The 25,880-nt window shown below is 40.4% G+C and overlaps 1 protein-coding gene across 1 annotated transcript; it reads left to right on the top strand.

The window, feature by feature from the left end:
• Positions 1 to 8,499: 8,499 nt before the first annotated feature.
• On the top strand, positions 8,500 to 25,876 carry TOMM70 (translocase of outer mitochondrial membrane 70). Its single transcript, XM_083362766.1, has 12 exons — positions 8,500 to 8,805; positions 12,579 to 12,752; positions 15,238 to 15,364; positions 15,834 to 15,943; positions 17,850 to 17,998; positions 20,292 to 20,499; positions 21,407 to 21,541; positions 21,889 to 21,996; positions 22,168 to 22,284; positions 23,815 to 23,912; positions 25,194 to 25,316; positions 25,664 to 25,876. Exons 1-12 carry the CDS (start codon positions 8,542 to 8,544, stop codon positions 25,815 to 25,817), a joined length of 1,767 nt encoding a protein of 588 aa, XP_083218892.1. The 5' UTR covers positions 8,500 to 8,541; the 3' UTR covers positions 25,818 to 25,876.
• Positions 25,877 to 25,880: the final 4 nt, after the last annotated feature.

The following is a 25,880-nucleotide window of genomic DNA, read 5'->3' as shown; positions in this document are numbered from 1 at the left end:
GCAGTGGTCTGTTTTGTGCGGGGGTGTGTGTTTCTGTGTCTGCTTTTTGTAACCTGCTGGCATCAGGCTCCTGCCTAGTTTCCCTGCCAGCTTCTTGCCAGGTAAAAAGATGCCCCAGGGCCCTCCCTGCTGTTCTTCTGGGTGACTGTGAATGGGTTTGTGTGTGTGCTTGTGCTTGTGTCTGCACTGCCTCTTCCCCCACTGCCTCTGTTGATGCTTCACCCATCCTTTCAGGGGCCCTCTTCCTTAATTGGTCTAAATGTCTCCTCCACAGGAGTCCTCCCTCCACCCTTACTTTGTAGGAGAGGGGGCCTGTCTGCTCTACTACCTCCCCTGGCACCCATGGATGGCCTGTGCTATAATTTCTGGCCCAGATCTGCTCCCGTGTTGAAAGTGGTTTTGAGGGTTGGGGGTTCTGTGTCTGTTGCTACCCTGTCTGGGTGGAGTCTGTCTAGTGTTGTTATGAGGCGTTTGCCCCACCTGAGCTCCGCTGGGCTCTTGCCTGTGGCTGTGCAGGGTGTTGCGTGTTGAAGGAGGAATGTGGCCAGTCTCTGTTTCCAGTCCCCTTGTACTATCCGCTTGAGTGCATCCTTGGTGGTCCGCACGAACCTCTCTGCCAATCCATTACTGGCAGGGTGAAAGGGCGCTGATGTGGCGTGCCTATTCCCCAAGGTCCTCAGGAACACCTGAAAATCCGAGGAGGTAAATTGTGGTCCGTTATCAGATACCACTACATCTGGCAGCCCATGAGTGGCGAACACTCCCCTTAAGGCCTGTATAGTTCCTGCTGATGTCATGTTAGTCACAGGTACCACCTCTAACCACTTGGAATGACTGTCCACAATGACCAGAAATGTGTGTCCCTGGAAAGGCCCCGCATAATCTATATGTACCCTGGACCATGGGGTGTGTGTTTGTTCCCACTTGTGGACTGGAGCGTGTGCCTGCTCTGGTCGAGACCTTCGGCATGTGTAGCACCCTGCTACCAACCCCTCTATCTCTTTGTCCAACCCTGGCCACCACTGGTAGCTCCTTGCTAGAGCCTTCATCCTTACCACTCCTGGATGGTCCTCGTGAAGTGACTGAAGGACTTTCTCCCTAAGTTTTGTGGGGATGATGACCCTACTCCCCCACAACAGGCACCCCTTATGTGCTGATAGTTCGTGGCTTCTCGTGAAGAATGCTGTGAATTTTGGTCCAGGTGATTTGTCTTGCCATCCGCTGCTCACCCAGGACTGAATCCTGCTGAGAATCTTGTCCTTGGGAGTTTCAGATGCTATATCCCTAGCGTCTAATGGGCATTCAGCCAATTCCTGTATTGCTAATATCTGATTAGCAGGAGCGGGGTCTGGCCCAGCCTCCCTTAATGGGAGTCTGCTGAGGCCATCAGCATGTCCCATTTCCTCCCCTGGTCTATGGATCAGCTTACAGGAGTATGCTGATAGGAAAATGGACCATCGAAGCATCCTGGGTGAAAGGATTTGTGGTGTTTGCTTCTCTGTGGTGAATAGTCCTAACAAGGGCTTGTGGTCCGTGTAAATAAGGAATTCCCTCCCATAGAGGTAATCGTGAAACTTTTTTACTCCAACGACCACTGCCAGCGCCTCCTTATCTATCTGAGCGTAGTTCCTTTCAGCAGCTGACAGGGTCCTGGAATAGTATGCTATGGGAGCCTGCGTGCCATCCTCCCTTAGGTGGCTGAGGACCGCCCCGATCCCATAAGGGGATGCATCGCAAGCCAGGCAGATGGGCTGATCCTCCCTGAAGTGAGTGACTGTTGCATCCCCTGCTAGCATGTTCTTTAGGGTCCTGAACGCGCTTGTGTGTGTGGCAGTCCAGTCCCAGGGTGTTTGTTTGTCCAGAAGTCTGTGTAAAGGCTCTGCAGTGGTTGCCTTGTGTGGTAAAAATGTGTGATAAAAGTTTAAAAGACCAAGAAACGCCTGCAGTTCCGCTTTGTTTTTGGGAATTGGGGCTTCCTTAATTGCCCTGACCTTAGAGTTGGACAGATGGATGCCTTGAGCATCTATCCTGAACCCCAGGAACTCCGTTTCAGTTACCCCAATTTTGCACTTGTCTCTTTTCAACCTTAACTCAACATCCCTAAGACGACCAAGTCGTGATGCCAGGACGTCCTCTGAGCCGGCTGCTATGAGGACGTCGTCGAAATATGGGCAAACCCCGGGAATCCCCTTGAGCGTCTTTTCCATGACTTCCTGGAAAATCCCCGGAGCTCCGCTGACTCCGAATTGCAGCCGGTTTACCCGGAACGCCTCCTTATGGGTGATGATCGTTTGAGCCCTTGCTGCCTCTGGGTCTACCGGCAACTGCTGGTAAGCCTGGGCAAGATCTAATTTGGCGAACACTGCCACGCCTTGCAGGGACGCCAGGATGCTGATTACGGCAGGGACCGGGTAAGAATGCGCACTTAACGCCTGGTTGATTGTCCCTTTATAGTCTGCGCAGATCCTAATGTCGCCGTTTGCCTTTAACGGTGTGACTATGGGGGTTTCCCAGCTGGAAGTCCGCCTCCACCTCGTGTAGACTGTCCCTCTGCCGGCTCCGACAGACCGCCGCAATGTGGTCGGTCTTCTCGCACGCTCTGCACTTGGCCGATTTGAAACGGCAGGTAGATCGGGGATGCTGACCTCCGCAGCTGGCGCAACGGGTAGATTGGGGGGAATTTCCTGATCCGCAGCCAGCGCACTGGGTAGACTGGGGTTGTCCGAGAACGCCGGGCTGGGTAGACCTGGGGCCGCAGCCACACTGCTGGGTAGATCGGGGGTGATTGGCGCCGCAGCCGCACTGCTGGGTAGACCAGGGTCCGCTCGTTCCGCACCCGCACTCCTGGTACCGTTGATCGGCCGCTGCTGGTCGTTGCTCCCTCATGCGGTCCCTGGGGAAGGCATTCGATCGCTGCTGCCGGTGAATGGCGTCCACCTCGAATTCTGCCTCTTCTGCGTCGCTGTGGCCGGACAACTGATGGATGGCCCCGCTCTCCCTCGCTTCGGATTCCTCTGCTACGTCCCAAGCTAAGAACTCCTCCTGGACGTCCCGTAAGGTCAGCTTCTGCTTGGCAAACATCTTCTGCCGCAGTTTGCGATCCCTTAGCCCGCAGACGATCCGGTCTCGCAGACGGACCTCTAGGTTTTTGAAGTTGCAGAGTCGAGCCGCTTGTCATAGGGCGGCCATATACTGCTTAGCGGTCTCACCTGGTCGCTGGTCCCGCTTCTCGAACCAGTACCGCCATGCTATTTCTGAGGTCTCGGGCTTAAAATGCTCCGTCAGTTTGGTTATTAGTTCGCTGTACCTGACAGCGTGAATGTCGTTGGGCGCGCAAAGACCGACCGCCAGCTGGTACGTTTCTGTGCCACAGCTGAAGAGTAGTGCCGCTACTCTCTGTCGGTCATCCTTGACCCCGTTCTCCCGTAGGTAGCACTCGAGCTGACCTACAAACGCCTCCCACTCCTCAGGGCGGTTGCTGTGGAAGATGGGGTATTGACCCAGTTGTGCCATTACCATGGTCTCGGTCGTCCTGCATCGGTTTCCGAGCTGCCGATTGGAATTCGTCCGCGGCTAGCGTTGTCCGGTGCAGGATCCCACCTTCGTCGCCAGTGTAAAGTCGCGTGCTTCACAGAGAGACGGATACAGAGCTGGGTAACGATGCATTTATTCAGGAACAGAACGAATCTGGGTACAAGGGGATACCTGGCGTCTATTTGTACCTGCCCAGGTGAATCACATCCAATCAATTCAAACCTGGGCTTCCTGCCAGTGCAGGTGGCCAATAGGTTTAAACCCTGGCTTCCCGCCAGGGCTGACCATGCCTGGGGCTGTCAACAGCTTGAGCCATTCAGGCTTTTCCCGCGTAAACGGTTATAGCCCGGAGCTGTCCAGCCTCCTGCTGAGCTGCTCTTCAGCCTCCTGCTGTGCTGTTCATTGTGTATGCTGAGAGGCATACACTGCACAAACAAACATTTATCTTCTTGTATACCAGAAACAGGCCCCATTTTTTCTCTCTCAAGTGAATATTTCAGGAAAGAAAATAGGAAGAAAATACTATGAACTCCCTCCATTGACCACTACAGTGAAACAGACAGAAGCAATACAGTAAGCAATTTATCTGCAGGTGAGCAAAATTCAGGCAAGTTCATTTTAAAATAGCCATTGATGCGTAATGTTTGGGTCATAGGCTAGGGCAGAGGTCGTCAATCTTTCTGGCTTGGCAGACAGGGAGAGGAGTGGAAGGAGAGAAAATGTTCTGTGCAAGCGGCCGGCAAGTGCACACATATGTGCACAGCTCCATTTCCATGAGCTGTATGCACATGCGCTCGCTCACTGCTTATGAAAATGGAGTGCTACTTATGCAAGTGGGGATGCATTTGCATGCTTGCCCACCATTTCTGTGGCCTGGTTGGAAACAGCTTCTGGCCCACTAGTGAGCCACAGCCCAGAGGTTGGGGACCCCTGGGCTATGCAACATTTCACTAAAAGCAAAATAATATGATATGCAATTTCCAAGAGGGGAAAAAGAAAACAGAAAAAAGACAAAAGTCATTTACTTCAAATTTAAACATAGATTTAGTTAAGCTTAGGCTATATAATATGGCAGTGTATAACCACAGTGAAAGAAAATCAGGGCGTTCCAATAGTGCAAAGGCTTTTCTATATTCATAGGAAGCTTCCCTTTAGGAGACTCCCTTCAAGTATATCTGAACAAAATTCCCAAAATATCAAGCATCAATGTTGCAGTCCCTTAAGGGTTGGGAATTCTCTGCATTTAGAAAACACCAAGTTTGGGAAGAATAGCACTGGTGTCATGGAGACCAGAAAGGTGTGGTTTTGTGTACTGCCTGCATCCTGTGGATGGGACTTTACTTGTTTGTGTGGCCTGGTTGCTGGCATGCTGCAAACTGGTACCGGTCCACAGACCGGGGGTTGGGAACCCCTGCTGTAAATTGTCTCCGTTCCACAATTGCATATGAAGCTGAATAAATTATTCTGTAATGAAATCATATTTGTATGCCCATCATGCTACTCTGTTTTAGGGTAAACAATATTATGCAAAACATATAAAAGGAGTAAGAAATAGTAAGCTCAATAAAGTACAAGAGATCAGATAAATTTAAATGTAGTTTTAAGCCAGTCTATACACTAATTCATAACAATATATTTTGTTCTTTATAAATTATTCACCTCTCCCTTTTCTGAATATTTCATCAACTCTCTAAAACAGGGGTCTTCAAACTTGGTCCTTTTATGACTTGTGGAGTTCAACTCCCAGAATTCTTTCAATTTATTTATTTTTTATTAAAAAGTTTTAGAATACATTTTATCTTTAACAAACAACAAAAAAAGAAAAAAAAGAAAAAGAAACCCCCCCAGCCCCCTTCCCTCCCACCCTCCCCAACCCTCCCCAACCCCACCCTCCCTTTCCCCTCCCCCCCACTTCCCAGAGCAGAATACAGGATATAAAAATACAAACAATCATAATCTAGCTTACGCAAACAATCCTGAACTATATAGACTATCGAACTTTAACTCATATAAACTCCAAACATATATATATACATCATATCAATAATTATTCAAAAAGAAGATAATACTTTTCAATCTACCCAATAAAAACAATCACAAATAAAACAATTTATATCAATTGTCTAAAACTGTTCTTCTTCCCAACTAAGCTTTAAATTCATATTATCCTGATATATTATACAAATTAAAATACCATAGATTACTTCCAAACTTAAATTTTTTTTATATAATCACATCATTCTTATATTCTTATATTCTATTACCTACTCCAATATTGCCCATAAAAGTATTACAAATTAATTTCAATCACACATAAAACAATTTATATCAGTTTTATAAAACTATTCTTCTATCCAACTAAACTTTAACATACTAAAACCAAGTTTATACAACCTTTCCTTCTCCTAATTTATTATACAACTTAAAATACCATACATTACTTTCCAGGCTTAAAACTTTCCATCCAAATAACAAAGCATAACCTACAGAATATCAATAAACACTATTACAAATCTTCCCAATTAAATTTTCATAATCATCTTAAAACTAAAGCAACACAAAATATTATATAATTATTTTATAAGGGTGAAAAATGGATCCCCAAATACTTAATCCTTCTAGCATCCTTATTACATTATTATCTCTTGCAATTATACAACTAAATCCTCAGGTTTACTTCATTCTTCCAGAAGCAGCACATCTCTTCCAATTTCTGGCCTTCTCCCGTGGTGATGAAATTTGACCCACTCCTGTAGCTTTCACATCTGTCTGCGTTAACCCTTCAACATCTTGTGGATTCTCTCTGGAACGTTGAGGCTCTCTGTCACCTTTTTTCTTTGTAGACTCCAAAGACGGTATGGGGACTGCTTTTAAAACATTACTGTAAAAGTCACGTGCCTGAATCACCGTGATAAAACAATGCCTTGTACCTTCATAAGTCACCACCATACCCTCTGGTATTTGCCATCTAAACTTAATATCACGTCGTCTCAATTCTTGTGTCAAAAAAGCAAATTCCTTCCTTTTTCTTAAAATTCTTGCAGGAATCTCTTTTAAAATCAAAACTTTTTGCTCATCCATTACAAAATCAATATTATAGGAGGCCTGGATAACTTCATTTCTAATCTTTCTCTTTGTAAAATAAACCACCACATCTCTGGGTAATTTCCTTTGTCTTGCAATCCACGAATTCTTTAGCCAGCATGCCTGGGAGTTGAAGTCCACAAGTCATAAAAGGCCCAGGTTTGAAGACCCCCTACTCTAAAACCACAACTTTCTACATTTTTTTTTCTTACCTCTTGACCCCACTCTTCCTTCACATAAACCGTTTTTGAAATTTTGCTCTGGTCATTCTTTCCCCATGACCAAACCTCAATTTATTTATTTATTTATTGTATCGATTGCTCACTTGCGCATACACTTGCAGGTTCCAGAGGCAAAATGCTTTGGTTCTGATCAGCTTTATGATGATAACTTTATTGTCACTTTGAATGTACACCAATCGGCGTACATCAAAATGAAATTTTGTTGCATACAGCTCTCAAAGGGTCACCACCTCTGATATATACTCCTTGTTCGGGGCCCGCTCAAATTTCACATTGTCCATTTTAGACTCTAGGGAGTGAACGATGGCAAACAGGACAGATGGAAATGGGGCTCCATGTGGATTAGCCCTCAAATTCGCTTGTGTTCTGACAACCTCGCCCTCTTTTCTTTTTCTGATCCTGACTCTTCCACCCTTTCCTTAAAGAGGCCTTGCTTCTTTTTGCCCCTGGAGCACGCTGCTGCCGCCGCCACCAACTCCTCCAAAAGCCTCTCTCTCTTCCTCTGGGCCTGCCGACAGCCTCATCTAGTTCCTTTGCTCCATAAGCTCCAGGTCCTCTCCTCCTCTGGAAACAGCCCTGATTTGCAGTAGAATCCATTATTGGGCCAGCAGTCAGATCTTGCTACTGGTAGAACAAATTCAAACAGCGCCAACTTTTAACGGTCTCACCAAGTTCCAAAACAACTAGAAACTCGCCAGGCCAGCAAAGATTGTCGGTCGTATGTCATATGTTACCTTAGTTCCACCATGTTGCTCAAACACATTAAAATCTTCCTGATCATGTGGCCTATAGCCCTTACTATCCCTCCCAAAACTATTTGCCTTCAAGAGCCAATGCAGCCGCAGCCATTCCAGGCGCCGCCATCTTAGAATTAGATGAATTATTATAATTATTATTATTAAAATTATCTGAATTTGCATGCACTCAGCACCCGTCCTTGTTTTAGTACACATTCTGGCCGCGTACAAATTTATTGGGCGTCTCCTTGCCTTACCAACTCTCCCTTCCATATAACTTTAGTAGGCAGAGGCACGCTCTTATCGATTTTCTTCTCAAATCTGGCGAACTTATGGATTTCCTCGTTAAAATATTAAATCTTAAGTGACCTTTGCACAATTCAACGTTAAAGAGTTCGCCATGCCACCCAAACAACACCTTGTCCAAGATTGTTGGGGGCAATAAGCTGACTTTGTAATAATGCCGCTTGGTGGGGGGCTTAATTTATTTTCAATTTTCTGTATTTGTGCATTTTGACACATATGTCACTGTTCACCGCCCTGAGTCCTTAGGGAGAAGGGCGGTATACAAATCAAATAAATAAATAAATAATAAGCAGGCATATACATAGAATGAAGGCTATTGCTAAGCACATTGATTTGTGCTTCTTAGATTGTAAGCCGCCCTGAGTCTTCGGTGAAGGGCGGGATATAAATGGGATTTTTTTTAAAAAAAGAAGCGCTCCTGGTTTCCTTTCAATCTAATCCATGACCGCCCCGCTATTTTCCCGCCAGTAGGCGGCCCTACAGCACAGGGCTTGATACCGTAATAGGTAGCAGGTCGCGGGCGGAAGTTTTTCCCGATCGCCTTTCCCGTTATGCCCCTGGTTTCCGTTGGCTCTTTTTTTTTTTCTTTCCTGAGCTGCTTCTCCGCAGCTACTGAAAGCGTGAGGCGAGCGGGAGTCATGGCCGCCTCGAAGCCCGTGGAGGCCGCCCCAGGTGGAACCGGGACGGGCTCGGGGATCCCGCGCTGGCAGCTTGCTCTGATAGTCGGGGTGCCGCTGCTTGGCGTCGGAGCAATATACTTGTGGAACCGAAAGCGGCGCGGGTCGCGGGCCGGTGGCAAAGGAACCAGCGAGAGGAAGACCCCCGAGGGGAGAGCCAGCCCGGCCTTCACTGACCCTTCAGGGGCCAGTCATCTCGATGGCTCCGCCGGTGGCGACGAGCTGGTGAGAGGGGGCGATGGACGAAATTGGTCCCCGAGCGGGGGGGGGGGAGGGGGCGCGCGGGCTTTCGTCGAAGGAAGAGCCGGGAGGCCGCCTCAGCGAGCGTTTCAGCTGCAGCGCGCGAGCCAGCCGGCCACGTGCTTGGTTGGGAGGTGGGGGCAGGATTGCGGCGCCAAGTGCTTTTAGAGGGCGGGGTCGGGTTCCAAGGGTCCCTGTTCCAACGGTTCTTTTGGGAGAGAGGGGGGGGGGCTGTCCTGCGAAGGAAAGAAAGGGGTGGGCCACGTGACTTCATGACAGCAACCTGATTATCGGTAGCGGCTGCCCTTCAGCCAGCAAGATGGGGGACGGCGAAATTGGTTTTTCTTCGCTGAGCCAGACTAGTCGACCGCTTTTTCGCCTTCTCTCGAGGCTTCTCTTCTCTGTTGCTATTTTGAGTTTTATGAGAAGAGAAATACCCAAATAATTTTTTTTTAATATTAACGAATACCTTAAAATGCGTTATATTCGCCTTGTGTATTGTGTGTGCTGTTTACTGGGAAACAGTTTTCTTTTTTTTTTTTTTTTTTTATTGAAAAGTTTTACAATACAATTTTCCATTAAAAACCCCCATCCCCCCCGACCCTCCCCTCCCCAGCTCCCCCCTCCCTCTTCCCTCCCCGTACCCGTAACAGTTTTCAAATTCGGCATTTCTTTTTGAAGTGCTGAAAAATGAAGTTGTTGATTTATATATATATAAAACTGTATTTTATAGATATAGCATAGCTAATACTATATTTATATATAGTATAGCTAATATATTTAGTTGGTGACACTAAACATGTAGTTGGTGGCATTGAGTTCTAAAATTATATGAGAACAAGTGGACTATTATCCATTTTTTTCATATTTCTTTTTGAATTTTTCTTTCTAAGATTAAAGACGTGCTGGTGTAAGGAGTTTTACTCTTTTGGTTCTCATTTTATATACGTAACTTTTTTTAAAAATATTTTGATTTGTAGTTAAAGCAGTATTCCTATTCCAGATATGGATGCATCATATTCATTTATGAATCGTTATGATATTGTATTAGTTGCTTTCACAAATCTGCATATCAAGCTTTACTCTTGCATTCTTTTTCCATTTGCACACTGTTTTGTCATATTGTTTCAATATAAATGTTCAAAGAAATGCAGCTGTATTCACTTAGAATTCTTTTTTTTGGACACTCAAAGGTACTATATAAATTTTCATGCACTTAAGATTGAATAGTATTTATTTACATCCTCTTAAGTCTCAAGACTCTTGGCAGTGTACATTAATTATAGGGAACATAAGCATTTAAATAAATGTCATCGTAGGAATTAAATATTTAACATGCTAAAACAAAACTATAATAGCAAGAAAACAATCAGTTTCAGCCCATTTCACAACCTCCAGATCCTGACACCTCCAGACACTAGGAGAAAACATTAATAGCATCAGTTCTAACCTGAGGTGATAATAAATAGCTGAAGAACATCAGCATCACCTCACACTAATAAATGCTCTTTCCCAGTAGCTTTGTACATAATGCCCGCCATAACAATTTCATTGCAAGCTGCTTGAAGGCAAAGGCAAGGTACAAGGATGTTTGCCAGTATATATTGGCCAGGTCCTGAGATAACCTGGGACAAATCCATGGTCACAATGACAGCCATTAAACCCACTCACCAAAGCATGAGTAAGTTGAAGTCACCAAACACTAAGGGGCGAGGAACCGGCTAATCAGTTGACAAACTTAATTAGGGCTCCTGCTGGCATCAGGGTGGCTACATGTTCCTCTTATCCAAATGGACATAGAGGCATTCATATCCTGCCATTGAATCATAGGGCTGGAAGGGACCTAGGAGGTCTTCTAGTCCAAGCTCCTGCCCATGTGAGGAGTTCTTATGCCATCCTGGATAAGTGGTTGTCCAATCCTTTCTTGAAAAGCTCCAGCAGTGGAACACTCACAACTTTGGGATACAAGCTGTTCCATTGAGTAACTCTTCTTTCTGTCAGGAAATTCCTCCTTATTTCCGGGTTTAGTCTCCTGATGAACTTCCATCCATAGCTTCTTGTCCTGTCACTTGGAGGCAGAGATTCTGGTCATAGATGTGGTGCCCTACTCCCTATCTATAATGTCAAGACTACTGAAGGACCCAAAAGTCAGTTGGACAAATCCCTGAAAGGATAAGATTTTTACCCTTGCACAACTAGGTTTTGATAATATGCGTCAGGTGTGCATCTTTATATCAAATGATAAATTGATTGGTTTTTACGATTTGTGAAAGTGGTGTTTATCATTAGAAACTTAAAATTGGGACCTACAGTGATCTGACCATCAGTATTCAGGCCATCAAACCACTTTTTAAAAATACGATTGTGACAATGCTATGTCAAACACATTGTCCGGGATTCATAATCTAGTAAATATTAGTTCCTTCAAGCTAACAACTATAGGATTTGTGCCATATAACAGGGGTCCCCAACCCTGTCTGTGGACCAGTACTGGGGCCCGGCATGCCAGCAACCGGTCTGCACAAAAAAGGAAAGCCCCATCCACAGGATGGAGGCAGCACACAACCATACCCCCACCGGTCTGTGGAAAAACCTCTCTCCACGTAACCGGTCCTTGGTGCCCAAAAGGTTGGGGACCTCTACCATATAGTATTGGCAAAGAGCCTTAACTTAAAAAATTGAAAAAGCTTTTCTCTTGCAATAGTAATTTCTCAAAGCTGTGATCCTATCATCAAAACATCACTATTTACAAAGAGAAAAGTACTGCATCAATAGATTTAGGAGATCTGTAAGATTTAGAAATAGCTTGACAGAGAAGAATTCTTACAGAATATCTCGTAATTAACGTTTACTTAGTAGTCACAGAACAATTGAGGAAGAGGCAACAGAAAATATTGGGGAGAGATGGAATGAAGGATGGGATAGAGGTGTGAAACAATAAATTTGTAGTTAGTTTCTAAAGAAACTGTTTTTCAGTTTTATAAACAAGGTATACTTCTGTAAGAAAATTAAGTTATGCCTAATACATTTTGTAAAGTAGTGAATAATGGCCTTACATGTGTAAAGGACATTACAAGCTAATAGATTTCTATGCTTTCCAAACTAATTGAAGGTCTGATACAACTTTCATTCCCAACTTTTTGACATCCTTAAAAGAGAGATGATGAGATACAGAGAAGGTAAATGGTTAAACAGTAGTAGAACTGCTGTTGATTTCCTACTTAAAAATCTCTCTGCCGAAGGGTTGCTAGAGGGTAGAACACAAAATTTTGTCTGATTTGCTGGAAATTTTAGAGAAGAGAAAAACAGTAAAAATGGAATATTCTAGCTTTAGGAGAAGAAAAGGCAACGTTTCTTTCTTTGCAACAGCTATTTTTCTCATCAATCTTGCAACCAATAACAAGCACAAAAACCTGAATAAAACCACTTGTTGCTTATTACTAGCATTGCAAAGTAAGAGGTTGCTGACAATCTTTTTCGTGGAGGACAAGAGATACTTGCCTCTGATAGAAGAATGTGACATTTTTTATTTTGAATAAAGTGCAGGTCATAAATTTATGTGTTGATGTTACAGGAAGTAACCTTTGGAAAGTTCTATGGCTAATGTTTGTTCTTAAATTGTGTTGGTATGTAAAGAAATATAGATGTTTAGATGCTGAATTTTACAAATTACTCTTGAAAATTTAAAGTTTTAACCAAAGCTGGCTTTTTTACATTTTCATTTGTAAGAATTCATACAAGTGATTTTTTATTTGCAGAGTCCTCTAGATAAAGCCCAGGCTGCAAAGAACAAAGGCAACAAATACTTCAAAGCTGGAAAATACGAGCAAGCTATTCAGTGTTACACCGAAGCCATCAGTTTATGTCCTTCTGAAAAAAATAGTGACCTTTCTACATTTTATCAGAACCGAGCTGCGGCTTATGAACAACTGGTATGAAAACATCTAATCTATATTTGAATTCATTTGCAACTTAAATATAGTTTCCACCTGTTTCTTGTACAATCAGAAGACACATTGGACACTGCTGCCGATTGCAATATATACATATATAGATATATAGCAAATTGCCTAGATGATAAAAATAGAAGCTTTTGATTTTCAAAATGTTTAAAAACATTTTAAAAACAACAGAACTTAGAATGCTTGCAGACATAACCATGTCTCAACTCTCATTTCATATTTTCCTGCTGCTTATTTATATCTATATTTCTTTGCCAGTATATTATACAAATGATATTTTTTAATATTTTTTTCAATTTAGCCCATGTTTTTAATTCTTGGGAATACCCAGTGCAACTAATAGTTTTCAAAATACAGGATAAAAAATTGTACATTAAGAATAGCAAGTCTGACAAAAGATTGGGGTATGGAAGTATATTCAACAGCTTGGAAGCAAGCAAAAAGTTTATCTGCTAGAAGGCATTTGAAGACCTGGTTCAGGAAAATTGCCAATGCTTTTTTGAGAAAGGGTATAATACCCTTATACTAGAGTAACATTTCTACTAAAATTGTTCTGGTTAACAGCACTTCCAATTAGTGGTGATGACCTACAGTATATATATATCATCAGGCACCACTTTTCCAAGGCTGAATCTGCCCATCTGGTGAAAATATCGTAAGAAAGCCTGCTTAGAATCCTTTGTATCATAGGTTTTTGTCATGTGAAGTGGACATGGATGAGATGGCAGGCCTTCTCTTATGGCCCTCTGCTTTGGACTTTCTTGGTTCCAGAGATTTGAGCAGCCACTTTCCTCATGACATTTCATAAATTTTTTGAACAACATCACGACCACACTTTTAACCAGATCTTAAAAGTTTGTTGTAGCCATCTAGAGAGGATCTTTTAACAACATGAAAGTATTTGCTGGCCAACACTGACTTATTTTTTGGTAGTTTTAAGAAAGTGAAACGTGTGAAAATAAAGGAAATTGATATGCATGCCTGAAAAGAGATCCTTTTATTAGTGTAGGTTTAATCAGTAGACAGGATTACAGTTAAAATTAATGATTAATGAGTTAGTAGTAGTAGTGATTCTCAAGTTACAGTGATGTTTGGGAATGGAATTTGTGTCAGTAATTGATGCAGCCATAAAGTGCAGTATCACATGACTGCATCACTTAGCAACAATAATTTTGGTATTCCATTACATCATTAACCAAATTGCACTAGTTGTTAGCCAAGGACCCATCGCAACCAAGCCCCATTCCAGATATCCCTCATAGGCCTGAGCCTTAGGTTTTTCAAGATAAGGGATTGCCTCCCCTTCAACTCCCTCCAGATACGTATTCCTTCCAATCTCTGCCTTTTTGACTGCCCTGCACTTTGGCCTGCAGGGCAGCAAGCAACTCCAGAAGGACTTGGCCCCAGGACTGCTTGCCATGCTGCAGCTCAGGGGCTTCTTGGTATGCTGAAGCTCTGAGGATGCTAGAAGTCCCTGAGCTGCAATGTGAAGCTGCAGCATGCTTGGTCAGCAGGGTCCACAGAATACAGGGATCCAAAAAAGTAAATGGGGGAAGCTAGATAGTAGTGGGTGAGTTGAAGCCACCTTGAGTTGTAAATGCGGGCTGGCTGCCAAGCACTCAAATTTTAATCACGTGACCAAAAGGGCACTGCAACTACTGTAATCTCAGGGACCAGTCAGAAATCCCTTTGTTCAGTGCCGTGGTCACTGAAAAATGATTACTAAGCGAGTATTACCTGTATATTACCTGATAGCTCTGATAGCTCTAATTGGGGTCCCAGTTTGTTTTGTTTTGATTATTGTTTTCAATACTGTTTCATTATGTTGCCTATCTTACTCTGTACACCGCCCCGAGTCCCTCGGGAGAAGGGCGGTTTATAAAAATAAATAAATAAATAAATAAATAAATAATATACATAATTTAATAACACTCATTGGATTCTCATTGGAAGTGTTCTCTGATAATTTATAACTTGCATATATTTTAAAAGGTTTTGAGTAAGTTAAGCAGCTGTATTCTATATATTTTTTCTTATTTTAATATATATTTCCTTTCTTTCAGTTTTTTTATTTCCCGTTTTTACTGACCCTCTAGCTCATGGAGATTTAGTTTCATAATGCAATTTTGAAAATGAAAATTTTCTATGCTGCATTCCATAAAAATTATTTCAGACACATCGGTTATGTTTCAGTAATGAAACTTCATAAGTAATTATGATTACAGTTGTAGAATACATTTACATTGGTTGCACTGAAAACTGGGATTTATTGAATAAATAGTCAGCAGTTAGAATTGTTAGGTTGATTACTTAAATATCTGGGGAAAATATTTCAGATTGAAAGCTAAAACAAAAGAGTAGAATAGTTATGTTACAAGTGTTAGAAATCTACAGTGGTATTTTTTGTTGTTTGAGGAAATAGGTTCTCTTTAATTAGTTATTTTTGTATCTACAGCAAAAATGGAAAGAAGTGGCCCAGGACTGCACAAAGGCAGTTGAACTTAATCCCAGATATGTGAAAGCACTTTTCAGGCGTGCAAAAGCACATGAGAAACTAGATAACAAAAAAGAATGTTTAGAAGGTGAGTATTTTGTACATGTATCATTATTATTAAACAGAAAGATTGTTTAAACATTAAATAAAAAGTCTATTCTTCAAGCACCTGATGATGGTGAGAATTTGGAGAGGGTGACTTGGGAATAAAATTTGAATAGGTGTCAGGCGCAGGAAATCAGGAGTCCAGGCAGTTCAAATGAATATATAGGTTTATTGTATGCGAAAGCTCTCTACAAGAATCTAAACTACTAACAGTCAAAGCAAATTGGTGGTAGGTAAGAATCAATGGAATTCAAGGTGAGCTGGGCTTAGATCTCTTGTGGACCCAAAGGGACTTGAGACTAATGACACATTTGACCTTTCCCTTGGGCTCAGGCTTGGTCATCTCCAACATCAGGCTAATTGTTTAGTGGGATATAAATGTACTTGGTAGGAGTTCCCTTGGTAGCATTTCAAGAACTAATGGATTAGAAATTTCTCTTTTATGTTTCCAGATGTTACTGCAGTTTGCATTTTAGAGGGCTTTCAAAATCAGCAAAGTATGTTGCTAGCTGATAAAGTTCTTAAACTTCTTGGGAAAGAAAAAGCCAAAGAGAAATATAAGGTATGATTTGTTCTCTATAACAAATGATAAAGTATTAGCTTTCTTAAATGGTTACAGGAATATAGCTGTGCTGGTAAAGTTGCAAGAATATTCAAAATACAATTCTTTTTTTAGCAGTAATGTTATCAATGAAATGTCATAAAATTCATATGAGCAAATTGGAGTATTGTAATTGAGATATTAAGAACTAAGACATCTTGTTTTGATTATGTACTATAAGTCACTAAAATGACACTTTAGTTATTTTAGGTCTTAGAATGTATTTTGCAGCTATCAGATATTTAAATTTGGCCTTTAATTACTGCTTGAAGGCATGAAAAGCAGTTGACTGCCATGGCACCAGGATGTCTACAATTTTATGTATGTTAATATGAGAAGTATATGAGAAGCATCCCACATATATAAAATGAGATACACATAGATACAGGTATCATTTCAACAGAAGTGTCTCATTTAAAATAAATCAAAAAGTCTAGACTACTTAAAATTACCACACCAGAAGTCAATTTGAAATTCTCTAATCTATACAGGTAGTCTTCAATTTAACATCATTTATTTAACAATGGTCCAGAATTATGGTAACCCATAAAGCACTCCCATCTGTCACAGTATCTTGCATTATTGTTCCTGTGGTCACATGATTGTAATATGGATGCTTGGTAACTTGTTGGCACTTAAAACCAGTTGCCAACCTTCCCAAATAATGCAGCTGCCATTTATATATTTATTTTTATCCTATCATTATTTGGAATTTCTCTGCTGGCTTCAAAAAAGTCAATGGGGAAGCCAGTAGGGAAGGTCCTATCTGCCAAGAGGATTCTCTCTCTCATCTCTGGGAACTGACTAAAGAGCTATGTGCTGAACTTTGGCAGGGTGCAGAAATGGAACTCCAATCATGAAGATTTGAATTTCATTCCTGTACCTCATCAGAGGATTTTACTTCTGAGTGTGGAGGAGAACTGAACTTATTTGATAGGCAGCTCTTTCTGCCATCCCCCAGAGACGAGAGGAGGAAAAATCTAAGTAGAGAGGTAGCACAGTAAAGTAAGGTTTCTTGGAGGTCTTATGTGGGACAAAAGCCTAGCAAGGCAATGCACTTCACTCAAGGATTGGTAATTGTGCTTGGATTTATTTCTTAACACAGCCTCCTAGAATCTCCCCATCCCTCACCCCCAAAGCATCCCCTGCTTCTTATCTGGAACTCTGCCCTCTTAACAACCGACAAGACTGCTTAATGATCTCAGTGGGTAGGGTAGGGATTGCGGTAGTTGAGCTGAACAATCATGTGACATTCATTTAATGAGCACCTTGTTCATTGACCAAGAATCTGGTTCCAGTTATGGTTGTAAGTCAAGGACTACCTGTATGTAGCTTTGCGGGGAAGAAAAATGCACCAAAACCTGGAGCTTACCACAATAGCAGGGACAAATGGAAGAGAAATAGAAGAGGACTACTTGAAAATAATGTTGTTATTCTTTTAAATAAACAAGGTAATTTTTAGTAGGATCTTGGATATAAAAGATCATTGTTAAATGAAATAGCTCTCAATGCATATTTTCAAAGTTTGTGCATCATAGAAGTATCTGTTAAGTCAATACACCAATATTGCAAAAAAGAGGATCTTTTTACCAGTGGTCTAAATAATGACAGAAACATTTCCATTGAATGAATATTCTTGAGAATGGCTTCTTGTAACACTTTCTTAACTGGAAAGGAATCTTGGGCTCTGAGAAAATCAGGATGAAAAAGCTAATAATTGGAAGAAAGGTTCAGGTGGTTTAGAAATCAAAAAAGTATCCTGTTAGCTATATTTACAGCTAAATTCTAAACATAATTTGATTGTTTATTTCTTTAATAGCATTGGTTGGTTTGCCTTTTTCAAGCTATCTATGTTTCCTTTTTGTAGAACCGGGAACCCTTAATGCCTTCACCACAGTTTATCAAATCTTACTTCAGCTCTTTCACAGATGACATTATATCTCAGCCTCTTCTAAGGGAAGAGAAATCTGATGAAGATAAAGATAAAGAAGGAGAGGCCTCCATAATAAAAGAAAAGTAAGTAACCCTGCAGTTAAGCAACTAGACTTCCATGACAGATTGTACAAATGATACAAAAATATAACACATTATTTTTGCTGCCATTTATTGTATTTTTTGAAAGAGAAATGAGGTAATGTAGATACACAGTAATTGCTTTTGCTCACTGTGAGAGGCAGTTTATTTTTAGCTTACTGTGGCCACATTTAAGAACAGAACACCGAAAAGTCATTCAGTGGGGGATAATTGATTTTCAGAGGAGTGGAGCGGACGGGACTTTGCCAAAGGAGATGGCTGTTGAAATCCCACTCTGTGTCAGGACCCACCCCAAACCACATCTTAGGAAGACAAAACTCTTGGAGCCAAATCTAGTCCAAAAAGAATCTTTACTATGACATGCTTGGTTGTAGGAATACAAGACAGGACTTAATATTGTTCTACAAACTAAACCCTTATAAAGAGTTTCCGGTTCAATCCCCCCTTAACCCCATTTGGTCAGATCCCCATCATTTACCTGTATCATCCCTCTTGTGGGAAAAAGGAACTTAGGACCTTTTATGTTTATTGCTCTCTTCTGTGACACAAGCCAGATGCTCCTACCCTAACCCCCCCTTTTGTTTCCCCAGTTCAAAAGGCTTCTCTTTTCCTTTGAAATGCCTAATACCGGCTCAATACACATCTGTTCCCTCCTCCTCGGGAGATGGCAGGATCCATGGAATAATGTTTTAAACATACATTTATGAATATGATATAAATGGATTCTGACACTCTGTTCCAGACCAAGAAGCAACCTAGCCCCTAAACATTGGAGAATAGAATAATAAAACTATAGAATTGGGAGAAGCGAGAGGTTATACAGTCTTCCTATGCCAGCGGTCCTCAACCTTTCCAGCTTGGTGGCCTGGCGGGAGGGGGGAAAGGGGATGGTTTTGTGTGAGTGGCAGACATGCAAGCACCCACTGCTTGTGCGGCCCGGTTCTGAATGGGCCACGGCTCGGGTTGGGGACTCCTATGCTGTTTGCTGTTACATCAAGGAGATACTAGGATAGTTAGAAGTGGGGAAGACAAAATTCAGGAATGGAAAAGAGTCTGGGATGGAATAGAAAGTAAAAGGAAATAGGTATGAAGAAATGAATTCCTATGTTTGTCCTCACAAATTTTGCAGGATTGTACATTTTTGGCCATTCGCTTCAGTTAAAATTCCATGCATAATTTGGAACTCACTGTTATAGCACATGGCTCATTACCTGTAGCTGACATTTAGTCTGTAGCAAGAAACTTCTAACTAAAATGCTAGACTTTTCTTATCAGAATATACAGTACTAAGAACAATGGTCCATTTGTCTGATTTGATATTTGAAGTGACTATAAGGAGATTCTGGAGATTCTCAGTCATCCATGTTAAGATTGTTTCAAAGGTGCTTTTTCAAAAGGCAACTGAAGAAGTTTTTGGATGAGAAGCGAAATGTCTTCAAGGGGGGGAAAAGTTTGGTTGCCTTTTGAAAAAGTACCTGTAAAATACCTTTTTTTATTGCTGGTATGGACATAGTGCTCCCGATAGTTTTATCTGCATTGTATCATAAATGCATTTGCTATCACCATAATCTCTGTTGGCCTTAATGATTAAAGCTGAGGTTTGAGGGTATGGTTTGTTGTTTTAAACCAACTGGGGGCCATAATTTATGGGAATTGTGAATCCAGGACTTTTTAGGACTTACGAGAATTGTGAATTCAAAATACATCAGATTGTTCCTGCTATAGGAGATTTTTGTAATAAAAAAATGGAATAAACACAACACTTTCTTATAATTTTGAATGATTGTTCAAATACAATTTGTTTTTAAAAGTTAATGACAGAATATTTGAAATCTGGTTTTATAGAAACTATCAAATGCACAAGCAATTCAGCTTGCTTAGTTTTGCTTAAGGTAAGAATATGGCTCTGTAAAATGTATGACAATCTTTTTAATTGGGAGCTACCCAATTAACCAAATCCCAGTCCTTTTGATTGGGAGCTGCCCAGAGTTGATTAGAAGATAGGTGGCTATCTAAATATTTTAAATAAATAAAATAATAATAAATAGAAAATTTGTAGAAACAGACATATTTGCACATATTTAGAATTTCTTTTTCGGCATAATCTTATATATCCATTGGGAATTACTAGAATGTTGCCATTCCAATATTATTACAAAATATATAAAGAGAATTTTATTTGGTGGGTTTTCACAAAGAGCTTGTATATGATTTGATTAGAACTACAGAAACATTTCTCTTGCATATTAATAACTGCTTTACATGTTTCTTTTAGCTGTGGCTATTTAAAGGCAAAAAAATATATGGAAGAAGAAAACTATGACAAAATAATTAGTGAGTGTACTAAAGAAATTGAAGCTAAGGGAAAATATATGGCAGAAGCCTTGCTGTTAAGAGCTACATTCTATTTACTTATTGGTAATGCAAATGCTGCCAAACCTGATTTGAATCAGGTTATTGTTATGGAAGATGCAAATGTAAAGGTAAGTATTTTATAGATTTCACAACACATTTCTTAGTATTGATAGTGACTTTCAAGAAGAAAACTGATTCTGTTATTCTCTTATTATCCCCAGCTCTGTTTCATGGGGTTTTCAGGAGAGATCAATTTTTTAGGGCAGATGTGAAGTTTGCAAAAATCCCTCTCCTCTCTATGAGAAGTGTGCTGAGGGCAACCTGTAATTCTGATAACCCTAGGCAAGCAATTGAAGATACTCTATGGTGGGCTGAAAAATACTTGTTTTTTTCTACTTTCCACTTTGCCCCTAGAGTTGCCTATGAGAGTTATGAGAGTATAATAGGGTTAACTTTTTGCTCTAAAATTCAGAATGTAGTGTTTCTTGCTCAATATTTATTGTAGCAAATAGTTCCTTCATCTATTCCATTTCTCAAATGTTGCTTTTGATAAAATCTTGCAGTCACTCTTTTCCTGGCCTGGAAATAATTCTGTTTGCTATATCATCCTTTTTTGCTGCCTCTTCTTGGAGGTCCTGCAACTGCTGATGACCCTTGACTGCAGTAAAGTAGATCAGTCTAAGTCCACTGCTGATATGCTTTCTGTAGTTACTGGTTTAGACTATGTGTGATGTGTTTTAATTCTAGTGAGTATCTGTTAGTTTTCATTGGCGGGATACTAGCAGTCAAGGGTTTAGCAGCTCTATGAATTAGAGATGGAATTATTTTGGGAAATAATAGGCATACGTTTCTCCAGCATTGTGCGCAAACCATTTTGTGACAGGGAGGATAAACTCCTAAACAAGAGGCTTAACATTTTACCTGTGCAAAGAGTTTTTTAAATGTAAAAAGAAACTGTCAGATAACTTCTGTAATAAAACTGAAATATCTTATCTAGGAAAAGAAATGCATAATAGCTTTAATTCTTCTCAACAGCTTCGTGCTAATGCCCTCATCAAACGAGGAAGTATGTATATGCAGCAGCAACAGCCTTTATTCTCTACTCAAGACTTTAATATGGCTGCTGATATTGATCCTCAGAATGCAGATGTTTATCATCATAGAGGACAGGTAGAGATTATTCTTCCACTTTAATATTTTTCTAATCAGATGTTTCATTGTATGGATAACTCCAGAAGAAAAATCGTAACAAGACAGACAATATTAAATGGTAACTGCTATAACTGTGTACTGAATTATGCATATTGAAGTGATAATCCTACATTCATCAGTATCCTGGTAGAGGTACAAGTTTAATATTAAAGATGCTACATAACTTATAAACATCTGCTAGGGCTCTGAAGAATGCAATCATGTAATACAGGTTGAGTCAGTATGTTTTTACTGGTAACTGTATTGCAGCAGTAATTTTACTTTCATTTAATAGAATTATGCTGAAGTTTTTTTGTCTTTTTCAGCTAAAAATTTTGCTTGACCGTGTGGAAGAAGCTGTAGAAGATTTTGATGAATGTATCCGTTTGCGCCCAGATTCTGCTTTGGCACAGGCACAGAAATGTTTTGCTTTGGTGAGTATTTGAAAGTTTATTAGGCTTTATTGTAACCTAATCTCATAAGCAGCTTGGCAAAATAATATCACTTGTAGCAAGTTTAGAAGTTACAGTTACAAATACATGAGTGAGTTTGTAGGCTTTCTATTAAGGCTTTGTTTTTTAACTCTTAATTATTTTTCTTTGCAGTACCGTCAAGCCTATACTGGAAATAATACTTCTCAAGTACAAGCAGCAATGAAAGGTTTTGAGGATGTTATTAGGAAATTTCCAAGGTGTGCTGAAGGTTATGCATTGTATGCCCAGGTACATAATTTCTTTAGTCCCTTATTAAAAAATCTCATGTGCTATCATGAACCAGCTCAGTACCAAATATTCTTGTAAGAGATGTTACATGCAAAACTAATAAAATAAAACACAGCAGGAGATCATGCATAATATATGCAAGTGCAAATTATTAAAGAACTATATTAGGAGAACCTAGCATGGCAGTTTCAGGGGGTCCTGGATGAAATGGATTATCTGAAACCCTTTCAACTGGGTTTCAAACTTGGTTATGCGACGGAAACAGAATTTATCGTATTCGTAGATGAGAGTGGGATTTTGGCTCCTTTTACCAAGGTCGGTCCTAATTGTAGCAGGTCTAGCCCACAGCTCCTCCTTTATGATGGGCTTAGTACATAGTAGACTATACGGTCTTTTTTAATATATTCATAAAGCCACTGGGTGAGATCATCCAACATCACAGGATGAAGTATCATCTGGGTGCTGATGACGCTCAACATTATATCTCCGTCATGAGTGACCCAAGTGTTACTGTTGCTGCCCTTTTGCAATCCCTGGAGGCTGAAGGGATCTGGATGGGGGACAACAGACTTAAGCTGGACTTTGCCAACACTGAGTGGCTATGGGTGTGAGGAGCTTAGGGATCTGGGAGTTTATCAACTTTGGTTCTGGATGGGGTTGCGCTGCCCCCGAGAGACCCATGCACAACATAGAGATTCTCCTAGACTCAGTGACTCCTGCCCAAAGAGCAGTCATGGCTAGGAGAGTCTTTGCTGCATGCTTTCCTGAAAAATGAGTCCTGTGTTCAGTTCCTCCCACCCTGATCATCTTTTGTTTGGAGTACTCCAGTGTGTTCTGTATAGGGCTACCCTTGAAGACTCTTTGGAAGCTACAACTTTACAGAACGCAGCTATGCGGACAGTTCTAGAGGGCCCTAGAGTGACACATGTAACACTGCTGTTACGCAAGCTGCACTGGCTGCTGGTTTGCTTCTTGGTCCAATTCAAGGTGTTGGTTGTTACCTTTAAAGCCCTTCATGGTATAGTTCTATTTCCTGAGGAATAGGATTGGCCTGCCCCACTCATTCTGGCAGAAGGGGTGTGCTACTGACTCTTGTCAGTCAAGGAATTCCAGCTCACAGGGTCTTGGAAAGGAGCCTTTTCTGTGATACTCCCTGCTTTTTAGGACATCTTACCACTAGAAGGGAGATATGCCTCTAGCCTCCTGGCCTTCCAGAAGGGCCTCACAACCTGGCTTTGCTGATTGGCCTGGCACCCCAGTGGGGTCACTTTAAGCTGGAGGTGACTGGTGGAGTAAGATCCCACCTCCGTACCTCTTGGGTATTTAATTCCTAATTTTATCTTATTCCTATTAATGTATTAAATATATGTATATTTATGTTTTTATTGTATTGTAAGATAGCCAGAGTTGCTTTAGATAGTGAGATGGGCAGCATATAAATTTAATAATAAAAATATTTCATTTATTATTAGGCCTGTTGTAAAGTATTCATTCATGGATGAGCTATTTTGTTATTGTGTCTCCATGTAGGCATTAACAGACCAACAGCAGTTTGGCAAAGCTGACGATATGTATGATAAATGTATTGATTTTGAGCCAGATAATGCTACTACCTACGTTCATAAGGGGTAACTATTTGCTTTAATATTAAATTCACATATAATTATATAATTTTAACTATACAGTAGCACTTAATCCAGTAAATATAATAGTACAGAATAATACTTTGCTCATTATTTCATTTTTTTACTGCTTTTACTGCGAAAATAGTTGGATTTTAGCCCTAAGTACTATTACTGTGGATCAGTCTGAAATTGTTGATTTAAGCATCAAATGTGAAAGTTGAAAAGTTTAAATTGTACTAAGTTTTTGTTTACCAGTTGCTTAACCAATAAATGAGTTAATCAGATGCCCAAATATTCATATTTTTCTCTCTCAAATATAATGACACCATGAACTTGAATTTAGAATGCCAGTTTGGTAGATCTGTGTGCAGTGGTAGAAACGATCCAGTATTCAAGGACCTTTCTTTTTAGAAAGTGACAAGTAGTTCCTAACTTATGACCATTTGTTTAGCAACTGTTCAGTTACGATGGCATGAGAAAAGTGACTTACAACCAGTTATTAAACTTACAACCATTGCAACATTCCCATGGACACATGATCAATGTTTGGACACTTAGCATTTACAATGGTTGCAGCATCCTGGGGTCACATGATACCCATTTGCAATCTTCTCTGCCTTGACTTTTACAATAAAGTCAATGGGGGAAGTCATTGAGGGCAACAAAAATGCAAATAAAAATGGTTGTGACTTAGTTACTGCCCATATTACTTAGTAACAAGTTCCAGACCCAGTTGGGGTCATACGTCGAGGACTGCCTGTAGAACATTTGAAGTTTTTTAGCCAGAAAAAAGGAGATGAAGGAGATATATAAAGTGATGCTTAGTATGGAGAAAAGTGAATGGAGAGAAGCTTTTATCTCTCATTTTCAAAACACTACAATTGGGGTCATCCAGTGAAGCTGTACAGAAAGAGATTTAGATCAGATAGAACAAAATATATACTTACATGATCCTGTAAAATTCATCACTGCAAGAGTTTCATGATGACCAGTAACTGAGTAGTTTTAAAAGGAGAATGGGTAAATTCATGGAGGGCAAATCTGTCGGTGGTTGTTTTGATTCATTGGTTATTTTGTGTAAATATTCCACTGAATACCAATGCTTGTGAAATTATAGCAGAAATAGGGACATGTTTAGATTTCCGTTTCATCTAAAATGTATCTGATTGGCTATTGTGAAAATTAATCCAAGCCTGATTCAGCGGGACTATTATGTTAGTCATTTTCATGCACATGAGTTGTAGGCTAAACATTTACTATTGATCTGTAATGCTTTTTTTCCAGTTTACTTCAGCTTCAATGGAAGCAAGATTTAGATAAAGGTTTGGAACTTATAAGCAAAGCTATTGAAATTGATAACAAATGTGATTTTGCATATGAAACTATGGGGACAATTGAAGTGCAAAGGTAAATATATTTTTCAAATTTGGCATCTAAAATTCTGAATTACTGCTGTAGAGTTTATGTATTAGATTCACGTATGGTTAGTTCAGGCAGAGTTGAAAGTTAGTTGTGGTTGTACAAATTTTCCCATTATGAATTTAAAGATAAAATGTTTTCAGTCTTTCCTTAGATCAGATGTGCCTAATCATTGAGCTTTTTCCAAAATTTTATAATTTATATTTTTTAGTGTCCTATTAAACCTCATATCAGTTGTAGACTATTTTTAAACTTTATATGTATGTGACTGACTTCGACTTGTTGCTGTATCAGTCTTTGCTTCTTTCTTTATAATACATTTTTCACTATTGCAGGGGTAATCTGGACAAAGCCATTGAAATGTTCAACAAAGCTATTAATCTAGCCAAATCAGAAATGGAAATGGCTCACCTCTATTCACTCTGTGATGCTGCTTATGCCCAGACAGAAGTTGCTAAAAAATATGGATTGAAGCCACCAACACTGTAAAAAAAAGGGGGGGGGGGAAGGAAATGATTTTTTACAAAGTAAAGCTGCCCACTTCAGCCTAGT

The sequence above is a fragment of the Vipera ursinii genome (genome assembly GCF_947247035.1).
Source record: "Vipera ursinii genome assembly, chromosome: 4".
NCBI classification, from domain to species: Eukaryota; Metazoa; Chordata; class Lepidosauria; order Squamata; family Viperidae; genus Vipera; species Vipera ursinii.
This window is presented reverse-complemented; position numbering and strand designations above follow the sequence as displayed.

Excerpts from the sequence above, each read along its gene's own strand:
- TOMM70 (XM_083362766.1), top strand. The coding sequence starts at position 8,542 with ATGGCCGCCTCGAAGCCCGTGGAGGCCGCCCCAGGTGGAACCGGGACG. Across the intron at positions 8,806-12,578 it reads CCGCCGGTGGCGACGAGCTG|AGTCCTCTAGATAAAGCCCA; the intron begins GTGAGAGGGGGC and ends TTTTATTTGCAG. Across the intron at positions 22,285-23,814 it reads GTTATGCATTGTATGCCCAG|GCATTAACAGACCAACAGCA; the intron begins GTACATAATTTC and ends GTCTCCATGTAG.